This window comes from Eutrigla gurnardus, assembly GCF_963514095.1.
Source record: "Eutrigla gurnardus genome assembly, chromosome: 10".
NCBI classification, from domain to species: domain Eukaryota; kingdom Metazoa; phylum Chordata; class Actinopteri; order Perciformes; family Triglidae; genus Eutrigla; species Eutrigla gurnardus.
In genome coordinates, this window is record NC_139924.1 from 5,063,914 (window position 1) to 5,079,526 (window position 15,613).

General features: G+C 45.2%; 2 protein-coding genes across 6 annotated transcripts in view; one reads left to right on the top strand and one right to left on the bottom strand.

Moving 5' to 3' along the window:
• sipa1l3 (signal-induced proliferation-associated 1 like 3) overlaps positions 1-9,893 on the top strand; it is a 59,793-nt gene extending 49,900 nt beyond the window's left edge. For 4 of the 5 annotated variants that reach the window (XM_084020387.1, XM_084020388.1, XM_084020389.1 and 1 more), the window contains 12 exons: positions 380-631; positions 979-1,161; positions 1,614-1,738; positions 2,024-2,136; positions 2,226-2,674; positions 4,093-4,326; positions 4,559-4,721; positions 4,802-4,976; positions 5,216-5,365; positions 6,062-6,188; positions 6,663-6,744; positions 6,914-9,893. In XM_084020387.1, the coding sequence (XP_083876513.1) occupies positions 380-631; positions 979-1,161; positions 1,614-1,738; positions 2,024-2,136; positions 2,226-2,674; positions 4,093-4,326; positions 4,559-4,721; positions 4,802-4,976; positions 5,216-5,365; positions 6,062-6,188; positions 6,663-6,744; positions 6,914-7,108 (2,248 nt within the window). In that variant the 3' untranslated portion in view covers positions 7,109-9,893. Of the gene's footprint in view, positions 1-379; positions 632-978; positions 1,162-1,613; positions 1,739-2,023; positions 2,137-2,225; positions 2,675-4,092; positions 4,346-4,558; positions 4,722-4,801; positions 4,977-5,215; positions 5,366-6,061; positions 6,189-6,662; positions 6,745-6,913 lie in introns of those variants that run through there. The other variant, XM_084020391.1, reaches the window with a different exon arrangement.
• Positions 9,894-10,485: 592 nt separating this feature from the next.
• LOC311019977 (ribonucleoside-diphosphate reductase large subunit) lies at positions 10,486-14,871 on the bottom strand. Its single transcript, XM_084019662.1, has 4 exons — positions 14,711-14,871; positions 11,295-13,276; positions 10,976-11,164; positions 10,486-10,889 (listed from the first exon to the last, which is right to left on the bottom strand). The coding sequence occupies exons 1-4, from the start codon at positions 14,727-14,729 to the stop codon at positions 10,701-10,703; spliced, it is 2,379 nt and encodes a 792-aa protein (XP_083875788.1). The 5' UTR covers positions 14,730-14,871; the 3' UTR covers positions 10,486-10,700.
• Between the last annotated feature and the right edge of the window lie 742 nt (positions 14,872-15,613).

Genomic DNA, 15,613 nt, shown 5'->3' on the forward strand with positions numbered 1-15,613 from the left:
TTTAGGTAAACATGTCAATAGTTTTAGTCTATTCACATGTTATCTCCACCATCATGGCCGCCCTCGTCTCCCTCGTCTCCTCCTCTTGGCATTTGTCTCGTCTTGAATACATCCTCTATGCATATTTGATGCCTCCTGCCCTCCTGTAATCGGCTGTGTGAATGAAATAATGATGATGTGTGAAAGATATGCTGGATGTGCTGGAACTCGGGCTAGCTAGCCTCCAGCCTTTTGAGCTGTTTGTGTCCTGAGTTGATAAGGATTTGCTGAGCGGTTTTTCACACACAGACACAGTCCAGATCTGCTGCTTCTCCTCAGCCAGGAGGATCAACATCCATGAGGGCTGTGTTGATGTCCCTTCCTCTCTGCGTGTCTTTAGGGGCTGCACAGAGGAGTATGAGATGAAGACCATGGAGCAGAAGCCAGAACCTGAGCCTCTGGCAGCAGGCTACCGACCCTCGCCTCGCCCACCGTGGCGGTGGGACAGCCCACCCATTCCTCCAGGGCTCCACAGCACCCCCAACCCGCAGCGCTGGACCCCCATGGGTCCCCCACCTCCTCCACTAACCCGTTCACACAAGGCCCTGATGCCCGTTCCCTACAGGGAGCCCCAGCACCTGACCTCTAAGAGGTGAGACTCAGAGAAGAGACCCAATAGGGTTATTTCTATTGTTAGCATCAATATTAACAATGATCTGTTATAGATTATTGATGTAATAATTGTTATTATTGTTGTTGCTGTTATTGTTTTTGGGTGTTTCACATTACTTGGACCTTGTCACACTGCCCACCTCCAAAGTTAATGAACAAAATAAAATCACATGAGAGTCCACTTGGATACATTTTTTAAATTTTTTTTGCAGCTTGTTCCTCAATTAATGCAGATAATTAATGCAGGTTTCTTGTGTTCCTGTAGCCTTGCTCATATGCCTCACCGCACTCTGGTCTGTTTTCTGTCCCTCTTTGTTTCTCCTCCAGGCCGGTGAGCTACCCAGAGAACCACTACAGTCTGTCTCCTGCAGGAGGCGACCGAATGCTGCCCTACAGGAACCCCTCAGCCAGCTTCTCCTCTCCCTCCTCAGGCCTGGTCGGCCTCGCCGCCATCGGGCCGCCTGGAATCACACCGGGCCCGTTCGTACGCTACAAACCCTCCCCCGACAGGTGAGTGTGGTCTCTCCCCGTCACTCCTTTGATCTTAGTGTTGCTCATGAGAACGGTCTGTTTGCATTGCTAGAGGTGGATCGTATCTGCTCAGAAGATTAGGCTGAATACTGTGTTCAGATCTGCAGTGAGACGTGTATGAACCGTTCACACTGTCTCCATGAGGAAGGATCTGTTGTGTGGGTGGCTCTTCCTCACTGTGTGGAGGTTGATAACATTTCACCCAACCAGAGAAATGTGTTTTATCCAAACGCCATGAGGATGCAACACAGAAAATCCAAACTCTCTTTTGTATTTTAATTTGAGTGTATTCGTGTGTGTAATGTGTAACATTTTGGAAAGCCTACTGCATGAATACCCACAAATCTGAGTTATTTCACATATAACTGACATTGGCATGAGTGTGTTCATTAATCAAATGCTGCTCTTTCTCCTGTGATCCATCTGTGCAGATATGGAACAGGACAGCGCCCCCTGCTGCCCTATGAGCCCCACCTCAGTGTGGACATCACCTCCAGTGGAGAGTCTTCCTCAGGCTTCACCAGTCAGGAGAGCACCATGGAGCGCTGCAAAACAGGTACACCTCCAAAACCAGCAAGCAGTTAATGTGCACTAAGTATCATATCAACTTAAAATGTGCAGGTTGTAAGTTAATCAGACGTGTCTTTAACTACATGTGTGGTCTATTGTGTGTCAAAGTGTGTGTGTTGCACAGTAGGGATAACAGAATGTGATTTTGTGCGTTGGTGGGTGGTGGTCAGTGTTTAAATGTGCTATAAGTATTTAATCCTCTTTGCCAACCATGGAGGTTCAGTGTAATTTCCTTTAATCCTGTGAGTGTCTGTGTGTGTTTGCTGTCTAGAACCCCTCTGGCATGTCCCGGCGTCGTCGTCTCGGGGACCGGGTGGTGGAGGGGGGCAGAGGAGACCAACCAGACAGGATGTCCCTGGGAAAGACTCTCCGAACAGACAGAAGGTCAGACTCATCATCGACCCTCATTTGTTCGTCTTCTTTGCCTCGTTGCCTCTGAGCGTGTCTAAACGTCCCCGTCTTGTCCTCTGCAGGGCGAAGCTCAGTACTCCAGCCACTCCAGCAGTAACACTCTGTCCAGTAACGCCTCCAGCGGCCACAGCGACGAGCGCTGGTTTGACGGAGGAGCAGGAGGAGAGCGAGGAGGCGGGGGTTGCCTCGGCGACCCAGTCGACCCTGAGCCAGATCTTCTCAACAAGGGGGGTTCTAATGACAGCGGCATCGACGCCTCGACCCACTACAACAACACTCGCCCCGGAAACATGTCCAACAGCCAGTCCCACAAGCCCATGCACTGCTTCACAAGCTACAGCGGCGTCCAGGAGCTGTCCGTGGGAAGGAGCAGCGGCAGCAGCGGAGAAACGAGGAGACGAGAGTCTTCGCCCATCATACCTGCCGCAGCCAATCAGAACAAAGGGTACCGGACCAGGACGTTCCCGCCTCCTGGCTCCAGCGCTGATAAAATGGATGCTTTCAAACCCAGGTAAGGTTTTTTTTTGTTGGTGTTTTTATGAAGCTAATATCAACTAACATGAACGATTGAGACGGGAGACGTGCTGGCTTTTATTGTATGGAGAGTGTTGCATTCATAAAGCTTGCAGTGTGGGTGCACTGATCCGACTTTTGAAGTCCCAATACAGATGTGTGGGCTTTGGGTGTCGGCCAATACAGAGTCCCGATCTAGTACCAGTGATTAATACGCAGTATGCCTCACTGTGTGGAAGAGACTGGGATCATTGTTTTATGTGTAAGGCAACATCAGACTTGACTTAAAGATTGCTTTCCTAACTTTTATAAAATAATATTATTTATTAAAGTAACGCTATTTGAGTCAGCATCAGACTGATATCTGATATCAGTAGTTGTGAATCTTAAGTGAATGATGCACTAAGCAGCCGTTCTGAATAACCTCCAGAGTCTTTTGAACATTTGTATGACACATGAAATCTTACAGATATATACGTTGAGGATTAAAGCAGCCTAATCCTTGTGAAACGTACAGATCATCACGTGATCTCCACGGTTGGTTCTCTTGCCACCCACATATTATTGATGCATGTAGGCTTAAAACACACACAGGCTTCCACCGCTCTGTGTTGGATTAAAACAATCCGTTTAAACCGAGCACCATCCACTTTGTCCTGGATGTGTTGGACCTTTAACTAAATGTCGTCATAAAATTAAAACAGAGGGCTTTGGGAGGCAGATGATTGTAAGGTGTATGCTTTGTTTTGGTCTGAGGGTTACAGTCAGTGTTATTGAGTGATGGATGATGGTAGTTGTAGTTTAATACCTCTTTGCTGTTGAGGGTTGTGTATCAGCAGTCAGTAGCAGTTTATCTGTGTAATACCGTTGCTAAACGGACAACCCTACCTCGACTTTAATTGCATACTCCGTCTTCGTTGGCTGATCAATGAAGAGGAGGCAAGTAAGATGTATGCTATAAGAATAAATTATGCATGGATATGTTATGAATATATTCATGTGGAAAGACAGCCACATACAAAGAGCAGTAAAAACAAACTCCAGCTATCCTCTGTGAGCAGACCAAATGTGTGCGTGCTCTGATAAATAATTTCACGTTAATGGATCCTTACATGCCAGACGATTTCCCACAACTGGTATGATTATTATGCCTTCTTTCTTAAAGGAATAGTTGAGGATGAGGAGATCAATAGCACTCATACTGTATATGCTACTGCTTGCAGATGGTTAGCTTAGCTTAGCATAAAGAATAAAAACGGGGAAACCGCTACCCTGGCTCTGTCTAAATGTAACACAAAAAAAGCTCACTGATTAACACACTTACTCCCGGTCCCTTTTTATTTCCCCCTTTATATTCAATGAATACTTTCACCTTCTGTCAAATGATTCATTGACCACATGTACGTGTCCCCTCAGGGCCTACACACCGCAGGGTTACAAGACTCCGACCGCCGAAAAGGCCCGGCCCGTCCGAGCTGCTACGACAACACCCACTTCAGCTCATTTAAGCTCCATCCCTCTGTCCAGCTCCGCCCCCAAGGCCTTTTACGGGAAGAGCAGACCAAGCACCTGGCAGAACGACGACAACAACGGCGCATCACCTTCCAACGCGGCCACATCATCCGGCCATGACGGCACCAACAGCAAGAAGTAAGTAAATCTGTGAAACGTGACCAACCTGATGAAAGTACTTTGAGCTCTGACGGGTAAAATGACTGTGTAACTAAAGATTAGAGGAAATCTTCTCATGACGCAGAGGTTACATCAATAGAACAGCTTGAATGTAAAACCAGCTACTAAAACATGGACCTGTAGATGGACGGAAGGGGAGAGAATACCCAGTATCCTTGGTGTTGTTGGTGCTTATGTCTGGCGTCTCTAGGCAGGTGGATACCAACTCAAAGAACGTGTTTGGACAACCTCGGCTGCGAGCCTCACTGAGGGATCTGCGTTCTCCACGGCGGACTTACAAAAGCACCATCGAAGACGACCTGAAGAAGCTGATCATCATGGACAACCCGGGAGAGACGCCGCAGAGAGATCCAGTGAGGAACACTCGTAGCGCTCACGTTTAAGGAGCTCGCACACACAGCTCTCTGATCTCTGACCCCTGTCCTCCATGTAGTCCCCCAGACGGACCTTGCAGCGCACCTTTTCAGACGAGTCCCTGTGCAGCGGGCGCAGGGAGGCCAGCTTCGCCAACTCTGAGAACACGACGGCGACCAGCGACGTGCTGTTCACCTGCACGCTGCCCACACGCAGACACGCCGTCTCATCCAACCACATGCAGGGCAAGAAGGGTGAGTTTAAACTGCAACAGCTGCTGTCATGTTGCTGTGAGGCAGGTGGACAAAACGTGCTCTGCTGTGTTGAGTGCATCAGCTGCCAGGTTTCATTCTCCGGGGATCCGGGGAGTCCTGTTATGACTGCTTAGTTTTGTGTTGCTTTCATAACTTGTACACGCTTGCTGTGAGTAGATGTTATTGTAACATGCAGAGGGGTTTACTCACTGCAGCTGCTCTCCTCTGCTGTCCCTCAGTGCCTCTGTCTGCCTCCGAGTTGTCTCTCACAGAAGTCCGAGACAAAGTTCCCCCCCTGAGGAGGCTCGATCCCGGGCTGATGCCTCTCCCGGACACGGCCTGTGGACTTGAGTGGTCCAGCCTGGTCAACGCTGCCAAGGCGTATGAAGGTGAGACACATCAACATCATATAGGTAGTATTGTATTGCCTCCGGCAAAAGTCTTGTTTTTGGGTGGTCCATCCGTCCTCATATCCTTCTGTCTAATCTGTACTATTATTGTGAACGTGATGTCACAATAATGGATTTCTTCAAATTAGGTTTTGATTTTTTGCCATAATTCAACAATATCCTCCATATGCCCAATCTTTCTGCAGAAACATGCTTTCGTTAACCACCTTCACAACAGAATAGTGTGTTTTTTATGGTCAACTTTATACTAAACAAAATTAAATTCCCCCCAAATTATCATTGCTCTGTTGTAACAATGAATAAGTAAGATTTGGATTAAAAAAAAAGAAAAGAAATATGATTGACAAGCGTGAAATCTGAAATCCCCGGCGGATGTGAGACTTATTGTCTGGATGTTGGGGGCTGACGGGTTTCACCGAGTCTCGGCTCTCTTGTGTCACATGACACTCGTGGGAAAGGAGGAGAGATCTGTGTTTGGGTCTCTCTCTCTCCCGTCCATCCAACCTCCGTCGCTGCAAAGACCATCACAGCACAGACAAACACACCAACACTTGATCCATAACCTCGGCTGCTGCCAGGTCCTCCTGTGCTGCGGTGTGATTCCCTCAGGACACTTGGGTAAAAAGACTCCTTCATGCAGCTTCCAGAAAGTTTCATGATGTGTCTCTGTTGCAGTACAAAGAGCCGTTTCCCTCTTCTCGCTGACGGAGCCGCAGATTGGAAGTCCAGACGTGAGACCGGCCGCCAGCCCGGTCCAGTTTCAGACTCCTCAGACGCCACGGACCACACCGACCTTCAGCGGGTAGGTCGACCTCACTGTGAGGAGAGCTCAGGGAATACAACTCTCTACTGCCACCTCCTGGTGATTTACGTACCTGGCAGTAAACAGCTATTAGGATTAGGAGGGCTATTACTTTTTCACATGGCTGATATAGGTTTGGAATAATTCATTGCATTTTAATGGAATAATCATATAAAAATGTAATTTTGTGTCTTTGTCTTATATTGAAATAAGTTTTAGTTTAATGATCTGAAACATTTGTGACAAATGTGCAAAAAATGAAGAAATCAGGAAGAGGGTGAAACATTTTCATGGCACTGTATGGACAAAACCACCCTTAGAAACAAAGTCTGGCTTGTGTATTTATAATACTAATAGTATTGTCATATTTATTTTCCTATGTACTGGTACATATCGTGTCCCTGTTTTGTGTGCTGCCTGTGTGCCGTTAATAATGTTTTTTTTTAAATAAATCTCTGCTCTGTGCGTTAACAGCGACGAGGTGCCCAACGATTTGTCTGGCCGGCTCTACCACCTGGAAGTGATGTTAAAACAGCTGAACACTGATCTGGAGAGAGTGAGATACTTTTCCTTTATTAAACAGTTGACAGTAGGAAGTCCGGGGCAAACATGAGAGCGCTATCTTCTGTCAAAGTATTCCTTTAATAAGATTGAAAAGTCACACTTCACTAAACAGTCATGGTTTCTCTTCTTCTCTCCTCGTTTCACCGTCCCTCCACCACCAGGAGAAGAAGGATAAAGTCATTCTGCTGGCAGAGATGGCCAACCTGAGGGTGAATAACCAGCGCTTGCAGGAGGAGAGCCTCACGGCCAGCGAGCAGCTGCGCAAGTTCAGCAGGATTTTTACGAACAGCGACAAGACGGAGGATGAGCACGAGGCTCACTCCTTAACGCATGAAAGTGACTCAAGGAGGGAGTGACACCTGCAGAAGGAGAAGAGATTCAGGCCACAGAGGGAGGGCCACTATGAGAGTACCCATCATTCCTTGCACGCGCAGCGGCAGCAGAGGTCACAATGGCGTGACCTCACTCAGCTTCCGATGGACTGCCTTAAACCGTAGAGAGAGCAAGAAGACGAGCGATTTTTACAAAGCAACACTCCCAGAAAGTCTCAGCAGTCAGAACAGATACACCCCCCCCCCCTCTCTGTTCTCTGAGCCTCTTTATTTTTATAAACTCAAGTCAACTCACTATGCCAGAGGAGCGAGTAGGAGAGGAAACTGTTTTAGAGAACACTACATCACCTGGAGAGGCCTAATACTGTTCCTGCAGCGAAAACAGCCAAAAAAGAAAAAAAGACTCATTACAGACTGCATCTCCCAGAATGCACTAGAAGTAATGGAAGCTCTACAGACATGGTACTGTAGATAGATGCCTGTGTGGTACATTTCTCATGTATCAATATTACCTATATTGTACTGATATTGTTGTACTAAAGAGGTGTGTGTGTGTGTGTGTGTGTGTGTGTGTGTGTGCGTGTGTGCGTGTGTGCGTGTGCGTGTGCGTGTGTGTGTGTATAACTGGTAGTACAACAAATTCTCAGACGCGTCGTGGCACACCAGTGTTGGATGCCTTTTATTGCCGCTTGGTGTGAGTTTGTGAGAAGGACTGAATGTGATGGTCAGAGGCCGTCTGGAGTGATGAACAAACTAGTTTACTGTAAAATGAAAACTTGTGGGTCACAATATTCTTCTTTCCTCCATTTACATGGATGAACCTGTGGCCCTGTTAGATGTGAAACAAGCCATCAGCATGTTGAGCAAGTGTAAGTGGTCGATGTCATGAAGCTCAGTGATATCAATAGTATCATATCGGTGAGCAGTGCACTGTTTTGAATTTAATTTCATCCATTCATCTCAGATCTAAAGGTACTGGATAATCATGTATGTCGTTATCACAGTGCGTCTTTGCAATTATCTTTATTCTAATATCTGAAGGAGCAGTTTGACATTTAGTATTCTCTTCATGGTGGAGATATAAGGGTTTACATGAAGACTGGAGAGATGAAAGCAGCTAGCCTGGCTCTGTCCAAAGGTACCAACACCTTCAAACGCTCATTCAAATAAAATCTGAAATGTAATTTATCTGATCCCAAACAACTCGGAGTTGTAAAAAGTCAAATTTGCTGTTTTACTCTTTTATAGAGTAGTAACTTCCGGGACTCTCTGCTTGACACGGGAGTTACATTCAAATTCTGTGACCTTAATAGCTTATGTCTTTACTTCATCACATAGCTGTTACCAAACACGGCACCCCTAAAAAAGCCAATATGTGCATAGTAATGAAAACGGAGCTTGTGCTTCAAGAAGACATTCACTGTGCATGAAAGTCACTCAACAACACTGAAGCTCCTTCATACCAGAACCTGTCTGTCTGTCTGTCTGTCTGTCTGTCTGCCTGTTTGTGTGTGTGTGTGTGTGAGACGCTCTGTGAGAACCCAAATGAACACAAGAGACCCTATTTATACCGCTGGCTTGCTTAATATTGTCTACTATATCTATTTTTCATACAGAAATGACGTGTGTGTGTTTTGGACGTTGGAACACTTACATCCCTGCAGAGGATGACTCTTAATCTTCCTCTGTCAGTTTAGCTGATCAAATTGTAAAAAACAAACAGAAGATCTCCTTAAAAACTCACTCAGGTTCCTCGAGATGCTGTTAAATGACACTAAACCATCAGTCAGGAGGGCCATGTGGAGCTACGTACGCTGAGACGACGTCAATTACGTCTGCAAACACTTTATACCTTTGTAATTATCCCTTGGAGGCAAATCTGACTCTTTTATGGCATTATTGAATTTTTATGATGTAATATCTCGATTTATAAGTGTTTAATTTGCAGGATTAGACCGTTGTTTTCTCACTTGATTTCCCATGAAGTCGACTTTATTGGTATCTTCATATGCTGTGACAATATCTGTATCTCCCACTCCGTTCATTCACTAGAGGGAACAGGTGTGACTCCTTCCTTCCTCTGCAGCCAGTCATACAGTTTAACGTTGGGCTGCGTCACTTTGATACCAGTAACCTTTTTAGCTATGTGGACCTTTTTCTAGTTTGGGTTCAGAAATGCTACTTTGACCAGTCTCTCCTAAACACATGCAGGCTCTACTGGGGTTCAGATCCTCCTCCTTTTACTTCCTGTTTGGACATTTATAGGTAAACACACTCCTCTTCCTCCATGCAGCTTCGCAGATGTAGCTGTCATTAGTATCTGCAAGTCTTATTAGATTGCTTATATAAAAGGGGCGAGGTTTCTTTTTTTTTTATCAGGTTTGTTAATGTATTGTATAATTTTAAGCTATTTAAAGCATACACAACGGTCCCTGTTGAACAAATCAATAATGCATTATGGTTAATGGTAATATTGTATAACTAGGTTTGTTTTTTAGATGTTAAATATTTTGATAATTTATTTTTTAACACATTCCCACTGTTGAGGACAATAGTGAAGATGAGAGGGTACTGTGTTTTTATGTGTATGCCGTTTGACTTCTGATCTCTGTACAAAACGTACTTGTATGATTCCTTGTTTTCCGGCATCTTCTTCCCATGTGTGCGTCGGTGCTTCCTGCATGTGGCAGTGGTACGTGATGGCAAACGTTTTGGTTGGACATTGTTTTCTTTGGGTTGTAATAACTTGTACATTTAAAAGTGTAAATTATGTTTTCATTATTTTATAAAAAATATATTAAAAAGTAATTATCAGAACGTGGTCAGTTTTTCCTCAGCATAAGTGGTATTAAACTGGGGCAGCTACTGTTTATTTTCATTCATATAGTATTTTCACATTTGATTATTTTGTGCATTAATCAGATAAAGCACTTAATTCCAAAGGCCAAGGTGACAACTTGACCAAAAGTTTGAGAATCAGGACTCATGGTCTGCACCCTCAACTTTAAAGTTGAGGTAAAACAACCCTATTAGATCTCATTGCATGTCATGTGCAGCCATTTCTTATTTTCCTATTAAAATCCATATTTTCTTCCAGTAAAACAAAGTGTGCTACTCGCCGTACAGAAGCTAAACATGCTCTTAACTTCAGGACAAAGTCAACATCTGCTGCTTTAACATTATAGTTTATGCATGTTGCTTCGGACTGTCATTAGACTACAACTCCTGAAGCTATTGGGGCATTTTTCACTTTGTGTTTAATGGATGAAACATCTCATCTTAACCAATTCACACATAATAAAAACAAATTATCCTCAACTCAACAATTAGCTTTTAAGACTCCCCACCTCACACAAATACAATAACACTTATGTTTATGATACAAAGTCATTTTATTTCAAACAATACATTTTATTTTGTAGTAAGTACATTAAATTTGACATAAGTGAGTTGACTGAACACTTTAATAAAATTAATTCTATACATTCTGACAAGCTTGTGTTGGTGAATGAAAAATGCTCAAGTTGTTTTTGAATAGTATGCTTATAAATAGTCTTTTAGCCGACCACCTGAAGCCTCGGCAGGTAAGATCGAGTCGGGAGTGGAGAGGACGCGTTTAAGACCCACACATGAGGCAGTCGTCCCGGTTCTCCAGAGAACACACCATGGCGGCCATGTTGCGCTCTTTGGTCTCCTCTGTGGTCTTGACGGGCTCCTGCTCCTCCATCTTCTCCTTGTTGAGGGTGAACTGGATGGGGTTGGCAGCAGGCTTCGTCCTCAGGTAGTACATCCCCGTCTTCAGCCCCTGTGGTGAGAGGAACAAATGAGCTCAACGCGCGTCGGTTGCATTCATAGTTTAGTGCGTTCATTTTTATTTTATCTCTCGCTTACTTGTTTCCAGCCGAAGAAGTGCATGCTGGTCAGTTTGCCGTAGTTCGGCTCTGCAATGTGGATGTTCAGGGACTGGCTCTGGTCGATGAAGGCGCCGCGGTCGGCGGCCATCTTGAGCACGGTCTTCTGGGAGATTTCCCAAACTGTTTTGTACAGCTGCTTCAGGTCATCTGGAATCTCATCGATGTCCTGTAGAAACAAAACACTTATTAAGTCTCAATATTACAGCTGAAACATTAAGCAGGTTGTAACATTGTGATCACGCCTCACAAACAAATACAGTTTCCTCCGACAGCGAGCTGGATGTGACCTGGATTACCTGAATGGATCCGTTGTGACCGATCAGCTTGTTCTTCATCTCCTCGCTCCACAGTCCTCTCTCCGTCAGGTCTTTGAGCAGATGTGGATTGACGATCTGGAATTCTCCGGAGAGGACCCTGCGGGTGTAGATGTTGCTGGTGTAGGCTTCGATGGACTCGTTGTTGCCCAGGATCTGGGCGGTGGAGGCTGTGGGCATCGGGGCCACCAGCAGACTGTTCCTCACGCCGTGTTTGGCGATCTTCTCCTTCAGCAGCTTCCAGTCCAACAGGTCGGTGGGCGTCTTCTCCCACATGTCGTACTGCAGGATCCCCTTGCTGACGGGCGAGCCTTCGTACGTCTCGTAGGGGCCGAGCTCAGCGGCGAGCTCACAGCTCGCCTCCAAGGCGGCGTAGTAGATGGTCTCAAAGATGTGAATATTCAGCAGCTGGGCCTCGGCGCTTTCAAACGGGTAACGCATGAGGATGAAGGCATCAGCCAAACCCTGGACACCGATCCCTATTGGCCTGTGGCGCTTGTTGGACCTTTCCCCTTCAGGCACTGGATAGAAGTTAATTTCGATGATCTTGTTCAAGTTTTTGACAATCACCTTGGTCACGGATGCTAGTTTCTTGAAGTCAAAAGTCTGCTCTGGGGTGACGTACATGTTGAGTGCGATTGAGGCCAGATTACAGACCGCTACCTCATCGTGGCTGGTGTATTCAACGATTTCTGTGCAGAGGTTGCTGGACTTGATGGTGCCCAGATTCTGGTGGTTGGTCTTCCTGTTGCAGGCGTCTTTGTACAGCATGTATGGCGTACCAGTTTCTGTCTGGGATTCAATAACGGCGTGCCACAGTTGTTGAGCCTTCACCACACGCTTGACCCTCCCCTCCTTCTCATAGGAGGTGTAGAGCTTTTCAAACTCCTCCCCCCAGCACTCGTCCAGCCCGGGGCACTCGCTGGGACACATCAGAGACCAGTCTTGGTTGCTCTCCACTCTCTTCATGAACAGGTCGGGGATCCACAGGGCGTAGAAAAGGTCTCTGGCTCTCTGCTCCTCCTTTCCAGTGTTCTTCTTCAGCTCCAGGAAGTCAAACACATCAAAGTGCCAGGGCTCCAGGTACATGGCGAAGGCCCCGGGTCTCTTGTTCCCGCCCTGGTCGACATAACGCGCCGTGTTGTTGTAAACTCTCAGCATGGGGACTAGCCCGTTGGAGTTGCCGTTGGTGCCGGCGATGTAGCTCCCTGTTGACCTGATGCAGCTGACTGCCACGCCGATTCCTCCAGCTGATTTGGAGATGAGGGCGCATTGCTTCAGGGTGTCGTAGATGCCTTCGATGCTGTCGTCTTTCATGGCGAGCAGGAAGCAGCTGGACAGCTGTGGCCTGTTGGTCCCGGCGTTGAAGAGCGTAGGGGAGGCGTGTGTGAACCACTTCTCTGACAGCAGGTTGTAAGTCTCGATGGCTGCGTCGATATCAGTTTTGTGGATCCCAACAGACACTCGCATCAGCATGTGCTGCGGTCGCTCGGCCACTTTGCCGTTGATCTTCAACAGGTAGGACCGCTCCAGAGTCTTGAAGCCGAAGAAGTTGTAGGAGAAATCTCTGTCGAAAATGATGGCAGAGTTGAGGCGGTCTTTGTTCTCAAGAACTAGGTTGAGCGTTTCCTTGGAGATCATGGGAGAGTGGCGTTTATTCAAGGGGTTGATGTAGTTGAACAAGTCCTCCATCACGTCACTGAACACCTTCTTGGTCTCTTTGTGCAGGTTGGAGACGGCAATACGCGCAGCGAGGATGGCGTAGTCTGGGTGTTTGGTAGTGAGCGTGGCGGCGATCTCTGCAGCCAGCGTGTCGAGCTCCACGGTGGTGACGCCGCTGTACAAACCCTGGATCACCTTCATGGTAATCTGGGCCGGATCCACAAAGTCAGAGTTCAGTCCGTAGCACAGCTTCTGGATGCGGGAGGTGATTTTATCGAACATGACACGCTCTTGGCGTCCATCTGAAAAATAAACCGATGAAAGAATTTTCAGTTAGACCACTATTGTCTTAAGTTATCAGGCAGGAAAATTATACAAACTGTAAGATTAAACAAAGCTGCTTCAGTACGTTTAAGACAAATCCAGTCAATCCTGTTAGTTAATCATTAACCACGCCTGGGCTGAACCATCTTTGTCTAATTTTGTCAACATTTTTCCACTAAAAGATCGTACAGCATCAGCTTCCTTTTGGTATTTTCCCCCCATTCTGACAATCAAGCCACACTGTTTTAATATATCATGGCGATCTAAAAGAACATGAATTTTTACATAATGAAGCATAATATCAGCCAAGACACGATTCCCCCAGGTATTTAACTAACTGAGGAGTTAATGGTGGGGAAATTATTCAGATCTTTAACTTATGTCAAAGTATCAAAAGTAGCAATACTACTTTCACAAGTTAAAGTACTGCATTCAAAATCTTACTCAAGAAAAAGTATTAAAATACTTACTGTACTAAAAGTCAAATGTACTCATTATGCAAAATAACCGATTTCAGAAACATTGTAATGCTGTATTATAATAAATTAATCATATTTACATAACGTGTATGTTTTAGGAGAACAACAAGTTTAAGATTTGATTTAAGAAGTGTGTGTTAACATAAGGAGCATAAAATGCAAATACCATATATTTGAATACAGTACTGGCATACATTTGCTTACTTACATTCCAACACTACTGCTATTGAACCTAACTGTGGTCTTCAATTGTGTGTTTTGTTGTTTCTGTTAGTCCTTTTAAAGTTACAATATTGAACTAAAAACACGACGTTGAGCTCAGAGTTCACTTTGGGGGGAAACATATTTGGCTCTTTATCACAAACGGTGCTGTAATAAATATATGGGAAAAATGTATAAATGTATGCAGATTGGATCAATACTGGCACAAAAAGCTCGAAGCAGCTCCTCGACACTGTGGTCCGAAAGACTCACTAAAGTGATTAAAGTGCGGCCTAGAAAAGTGCGTCGAGTTAAGAAACTAACATTTCTCCCAACCGGAAGCTCACGGTGACACTCAGGTGGATCCGATGTGACGTTTTATTTGGCGCCAAGCAGGACAAAGGGTCGTGGGGATAAACACAGCAAAGCGCTCAGAAATCATAATGTCATTAGTGATTAGTTATTTGTATGATTAGCGGTCAATCACGCGTGTTAACCTGACGCTGATTATGTTAGTTGACTCAATTAAAAACACTGACAACCTAGCTGGAGGTCTCCTTGATTAACTAGAGAAGTTAGCCTAAGTCAACGTTAGCTAGCTGCTTCACAGGCTTTCCGTAGACAGAGGCATCAGATCAGTCGCTGTCTGTTTAATAACGACCCGTTAATCCACAATACCGACAGTAATAGCACTCAAGCTAACTGAAAACTGATCAACAGAAAACGGCTCACCTCGCTTGAGCACGTGCATGTTGGCAGAGTGTGACGTTCCTCGGCTCCCGAATAAAAAGTGCGGCTGTCCGGCGACAACTTGATCGGCTCCTCGGTGTCAAACGCGCGGCTGAGTTGCAAAACCTCCGTCCAGACTCGGAGAAAAGCGCCAATGAGTCCCAAAAGTCCCGCTAACGTTGTATTTGTACGGAAGGCGTAAACCGCCGGGGTAGAAACGGACGGCGGTTTGGACCAATCAGCAGCAAGAGAACGCAGGACGTCACGTTTGAGAGCCAATCACAACGGTGTAGAATGTCAGCTTCCTTTTCCGTTCATTTTCGAGGACGAAAATCTGGCGGGATCGAAAAGTAGGTCACGTAACATGTTTTTTTTTTTTTTTTTTTTTTTGTTGTTTTGACCTTTTTTGTTGTTTTGACCTGATTCAACATTCATCACAAATACTTTCACAGGGAAAATACAATATGTCAAATATCCCTGCAAACTAAGCCAGGGAACAAAAAGAGGAAGATGATGCAATGATTTTGGTGGGCATGTAAGAGTGGAACAAAAGTTTGAAACATAATTTACTTTGGGTTAATGCAGATCTTTCATGTGCAGATTATAATTATTATTATTATTATAATAATTATTATTATTATTATTATTATTACTTCATGTTAATCATACCAAAACACTGAATAAAGATTTCCTATGTGGTGGGGATATTAAATTAATAAACTTGGTTCTTATAGTTTGCCAGCTTCACAGATGAAATGGGTGAACAACAGGTAGGTAGATACACGGAATGCTGAAAATAAATTATAGGTCATCTTTTAATTTATACAACGGAAGTGGTTGTTTTCTCTGTATTGCAGTGAGTTAATCTGAGATGACATACATACGTAGATATACTTTATTTTGTTA